The sequence below is a fragment of the Sceloporus occidentalis genome, unplaced genomic scaffold (assembly GCF_023333645.1).
Source record: "Sceloporus occidentalis isolate IW3139 unplaced genomic scaffold, rSceOcc1.0.p SCAF_9, whole genome shotgun sequence".
NCBI classification, from domain to species: domain Eukaryota; kingdom Metazoa; phylum Chordata; class Lepidosauria; order Squamata; family Phrynosomatidae; genus Sceloporus; species Sceloporus occidentalis.
The window spans coordinates 34,386,049-34,392,048 of NW_028316989.1; the positions used below are offsets into that span (position 1 = coordinate 34,386,049).

Consider the following 6,000-nt stretch of genomic DNA (forward strand, 5'->3'; position numbering starts at 1 on the left):
AGTGAGGTTCAGCGAGAAACAATATTAGAACTTTTTGGACCCACTATATTACATTGACTATGGGAGGAAATAACCTAATGGCTAAAATGTCCCATTCTAATGCATGAGAGTTAAAGTCCTAAACTGCTTTGGTCCCAAGTACTTGTGGAAGCTTCTTTTTCTTTCTGATCCTGTCCATAGTCTAAAATCCTCTGCTAAGGCCCTTTAATTAATTAAATTAAAACTTTTTTTATACCCCGCTTTTCTGTAAAAACAATCAAAACGGCTTTCCCATAAGCTGCCCTGTTAGAGATGAAGCAGATGTAATGCTGGGAGGGATCTGTTTTGACTTTGGCATCACAGTTATAGAGGGACCCTCCCCAAAGCAGTCCAATGTTATTGTTTTTTGCAGTAGGCAAACATAGTGATGCATTTGGAGAATTTTTTTCTGTTATTGATGTGCTTTATTAGTAGTTTTATCTGCATTATCATCATCAAAAGATCTCAGGGTGGCGTACAGGTAAAGCTAATACAAACAAGTTAAATAGCTGATAGAACAGTTGTTAAAATAGTTGCTCTCTTGCTTTTTTCGTATTTTTTGTTGTATTATGCCACTGTGAGCCAATTTGGATTTAGGCGATGAAGAACTGTACATAAATATTATAAAAGAATAAAAATTATAGTTCTTATATTATTGGGTAGCTCTTTTTATGTTTCATTACCACTCCCCTGTGTGAATTCAGTGTGCATCTTACACCCAATGCCTTCACCTCCACACTGGTGATGGTAAACAGTCTGTCCTTTCATGGTCTTTCTCTGTCATTACTGATCTTCTTCTTGAAGATCCCTAATAAAGCATTCAAGGAAATCCAGCGACTCAAAATTACAACTGGAAAATAATGTCCTTTGTGGACATATGTATCATTGTTGTTGATCCCATGGCCTAAAATGAACATGAATTCAGATAGTACAGAAGGATTTATATCAAGATTGTGGTAGGATGCTCTCTGAAAAGCAGAGGTCATTAATTCAGATTGTGGCAATTCTCAGGAGTTAAGCTGGAAGCGTCTTATGTGGGACTCCCCTAAACAAGGTTTAAAAATCAGTGAACCAGTGTTCTGTCCAAAAAGTTTTGAAACTCTGTATGAAAAGGATTTTATAGAAGAACATAAAATAAGTACTATGCACACTTTTTGGAGGTGTACTTTTTCATACAATGTATTTTAAAGTTATATTTATGTTGACATTACTTTTCTATAACTTTAATTCTGGTGGCTTTCTCCCCCCCAGGAAAACCAACTCCACAAACAACCACAAAGACAAAAATCTACGTCAGAGAAACACAAATTGAAAGTATTGCTTATGTAAGTCCGTCTAAAATGTGGGAGTTTTGTTCTGTTTTGTTTTTAAAACCAGAGAAAAAGCCCTAAGAGCTAATTGGAGAGACACAGCCTGATCCATCGTATCAGTAGATTTGAGCATGACTATTAAAATTGTTAGTTTTAGGCACAGTCTGAGTTTGTAGGCTTGGGATACATGTGGATTTTAACAATGATTTTTTTTAAAATGTGAAGAACTGAAAAACTAGCTTCAGAGGCCCTTTTCTCCACATTATTGCATTTGTCTTGCAAGCTGGAATTATTCCTGGAATTGACCTTAATCCTGCATTTTGAAATTTGGAATTGTTCTTGCACCTGGTCTTGTTCCTGCATACTCAGATTGTAGCTGTGCCAAGGGGTATGCTTGCACAGATCTGGCTGGTAGGTCAGTGTAGATCTGGTCATTGCCATGTATGTCCCGGGCACATCTGGATTTAATTCTTCTAATTCACTTTCTGAAAAAGCATTTAGCAACATTAACTGATGCAGAATATGATGGGCATGTTGATGTCTTAAGCCTGCTTTTCAGATTGATGTTCCAGTAGTTTAGTCTGTCTGCACTGGCTTTCAGTTTAGAGGTAAGAACTACACCTGGAAGCAAAAGTCCTAAATGTTTTAACACCTGAATATCTGGTAATTTTTCTACAATTGGACCTTCGTATCCATGAGGGATCCATTCCAGACGCCACCACCATCACAGATACGAAAAATGTAGGGCATCAAGTCCCATTGTCCCTAGTGGCAACGCGATGTGCTGGCTACATGCACACACCACCATTTGCGACAACAGGGCTTGCCTTCCTTGAGGTACCAATGTGTATGATCTGGCCTGCTCAGCAGTATACGCAGCATCAAAGTCCCTGCTCTATATCCCACCAGTTTCAGAAGAATGACGTTTGGGCCGTCTTTATTGTGAGACCCAGAGTATCTAACTACCTGTTTCAATGTGGTTAGCTTCTCCTTTCATGAGCATCAGGCATGCCCCCTCCCCAGCTCCCATTGTGGTTTTTAATCTTCATGCTTTTAAAATTGTCTTAACCTGCTGAATTTTTTTTTTGAATTACTGAATTTATTGTTATCTGGACATTTTGTACACCAAGTATATATCCACTCCGTGTCTTTGCAAATATCTCAACAAACATTGGATATTTTTGGCAGCCATCACCAAGTGTTTCCCTTGCCACTTTCCTAGATGATAAGATACTGATAGAAAACAACTTGTGCAGGAAGATCTAAATGCAAGTTGACTTCAGATGTTTTGCCGATGCAGGTCTACTTGAAAGAAAGCCCCATTGAGTTCAAATAGGTGCATGTAAGATTGCTCTCTGCTACAGTATTATTATGTTATATTCAAGATCCAGTTAACCACTAATTGTTCTCATTTTTCAGAGATTTATCTTTGAGAGACTGATGACAACTTCATCTGCTAAACTGAATAATTGGAATGGTTGGTTTCCACACTCCGGTCCTATCTCTGATGTTTTGGGTTTTTTTTCTTTCAAGTGAGCAACAATGACTGTCTAAAGCATGCCTTATTTAGCCTCTCCTGTAAGGATGACCTAGCCGATAACATTTACTAATGCTTCAGTATAGAGGGTGTAAACTATTTTGGGCTTGATGTGCTGTGAATGTTGCTTCTTCCCCCCCTTTGAGAATATTTAGGTATTATGAGTAAAAAAGAAATTCCAATCATGCATGCAGCATTTTTTACTTAATGTAGCTGTTAAAATTAGCAAAGCTCTAAGATGCACTGCTGCCATCTAGTGATAACTTTTTGTAAAGTACAGCAAAACCTAAAATATATACAGTATATATTTATATTTTGGGGGCGGGGAAACCAAACTACAGTAAATGTTTGATTTTTAAGCTGCTAAATTCATTCCTTGTATTGTATGTCTGAGAGCTGAGAGAATTATGTCCGATATATAAGAAGAGTAATATAAATTGAACTTTATCCTAAGGGCTTTATCTATATAGAAAGACTTAGATATCTTATAATCAAAGACTGCAAGAGCTGGAACAGTCCAATAGGAGGTGATGAACTGCAGTAAAACACTTTAGTTTATAAATATTATGATTGCTTTATAAGTGACTATTTTTTTTGTTAAATCATGTAAATTTCTCATCCTTTTGCACTGATGTGTTCACATTCTTGTACATTCAATTCAGGCAGAATTTTATAATTTTTATTTTATTTTGTTTTAATGATGTTGAAATGTTACAGCATGGTGATACTCTATGCAACTGGTTTGTTTCCATTTGACATTAATTTTTCATGTTGATTTAAAGACTGATTGTAGAATCACAGACCTAGCAGGATTCTTAGACCATGGCATACCTGTAGATGCATGAACTTGTGGTGTGTGTACTTGTTGAAGTGCAATGATGTGGATAAAAAAGTGGATTCACTTGTTTTTAAAAATAAAACACTGATAAAAGCTTGCCTTGGAGATTGTTTCCCATCTGTCCCATGAGTAGAATTTTGTATTCATATCATATTTCCAGGAGTGATCTTAGTCATGAACACATGAAACTGCCTTATAGTAGACTACCTAGCCCAACAGTCTCTACCTCAGGGAACTTGTAAGTCTTTAAATGTTGCTAGATTTTAACTCCTATCATCCCTCACCAGTGCTATGCTTGTTAGGACTGTTGGAAATTGCAGTAGACAATATCTGATGGGGCCAAAGTTTCTGCAGTCTGATGCCGCACATGACAATTCTTCCTAAGGTGTTTTAACTGTAGCCCTGCAGATGTCCTTGGATTGTGGCAACTTTAGATTCAAGCCAGTTGTGAGGAACAATTATTGTTGTAATCCGGAAGCATCTGGAGGGGCAAGCATTGTCTACCCCTGCTTTAAGGGGAGATGTTCAGGGTTGAACCTTGAACCTGTTCCTTCCAAAGCATGTGCTATGGCCTTCTCCACTGTCTTGTTTTGCAGTTGTTTCTCAGCATCTCAGAGAAATGCTCAGCAGCTTTTATCCAAAAGACACATGCTGTTAATCTGTCACCCTGTGAACTACTGAAATGCAAGAGTTAGCTGTATTTAGTGTCAAATACATATTATTTTTAAAAACAGGTGTTAAGAATTTAAGATCTCTAAAATTATATTTTTCATCATCAGGAGAGTGTTAATTTAATTCTTTCTCTTAATGAAATTGTAATGATGACAATCCATTTTGAGTATTTGAAATTTCCCCTTCAAATAACAAGTGGTTCAGAATACAGTCTAGGGGTTGACAGCACAACCTGTTTGCTCCATAGAAAGTTTTTCTCTGCCCTTTTGCCAAACACCCTGCCTCTTTGAATAGCACTGAAGTATAACCATTGATCTTAAGCTGTAAAGATTTGTTGCAGCATACTTCCCTCACCACTTTCAGTGGGGCAAATCCAAACTTCTTTGCTCCAAAAGTATTACTCATGGGGGTCACAGACTGAAAGCATACGAAGGAGATCATGAGCCTTTTTCTGCCATGGCAGGAACACCTGCTAAACACCCACATGTTTAGCCTATGTGCAAAATGAGCTATGGGTGAATACTGATGTTTGCAGGTAGAGATCTCCACATGAAGAGCCTTGGCTGTGATACAGGGAGCCACTTTCAAATGGACGATCAATATATACCTGTACTAAGTTTCAGATAAAGCCATTTCTCAAAAAGATCTAACAAAGAGTTATTGAAAATTTACTCCATGAATGTTATAGAGGGAAGGTTAGCCAGAGAAGCCCCACCCCCCTCTCCAGTGCTTTTCTGATTTATATCTTTATTGAATGGGAATCTAAACTCTGCCCTTGTCCTGCTGCCAGGTTTTTGCCCACTATATTGCACTGCCTCTCTAATTCTTGATTTGCACATACCTGATTTCCATTGTCAAGCAGCAGGCTGTGACCTTGTTGCAGTTGTCATGCTGCCACCCTTCCACGAACTGATGCACACTCTGTAAGCTGTTACACACAGCTGCAGCCCTGTTTTTTCTGCTAGTGCCAGGGAATCTCCTGAAAATAGAATGTGAAACGCAGGTTATTGGTGCAGTTGCAAAGCCACACAAAGGAAAACCAGACATCTTTTAAGTTTCTGAATAGACCCAGCATGCACCAGATTAAAATTTCTCTTCTGGATGTTTTCAGGTGCATTTTTGAAAGGCAGTGCCAAAGCATACACTTTAACAGCTGTCTGATTATGCAACAGACTTCTGATAACAGGGTATATTGCTATAATAGAAGCCTTCTAATGCTTGCTTTTCCTAACAGCCTTTCAGACAGACATAAGCTGTTCTTTCATTTTTCTTGGTGGTACTGATGTGCTTCCTTTCAGAAGCAAACTATAAGAAAAGGTATCTAGTCTTATAAATGCATTGCATATTTTAATTAAAAATATCTACTTTTTAGCCAGTTAATTTGATAGCATAGTTCCTCCAAATGTCCCTATATGCTGGGACTCACACTATCACTAAATTCCTTATCAAGGGGTTTCCATGTATATAAAACTGTTTTTTGCTCAGTCTTTTACTGGACTGTTCTTTGTTTTGCAATGCAGTCCAAATTAAAAATAAAAGAAGCATAGAGTTCAAGTAGACATACTCAGAAACAAGAAGATGGTTTAATACTTGTGGCAATCCTGAGGATAGAAAAGGTGTCAGGA

At 37.8% G+C, this 6,000-nt stretch overlaps 1 protein-coding gene across 1 annotated transcript in view; it reads left to right on the forward strand.

Moving 5' to 3' along the window:
- Positions 1-3,801, forward strand: part of NPTN (neuroplastin) — a 49,971-nt gene extending 46,170 nt beyond the window's left edge. Inside the window, exons 8-9 of the mRNA XM_089538682.1 lie at positions 1,270-1,343; positions 2,748-3,801. Coding sequence (XP_089394808.1) covers positions 1,270-1,330 — 61 coding nt within the window. The 3' untranslated portion in view covers positions 1,331-1,343; positions 2,748-3,801. The remainder of the gene's footprint in view (positions 1-1,269; positions 1,344-2,747) is intronic.
- Positions 3,802-6,000: the final 2,199 nt, after the last annotated feature.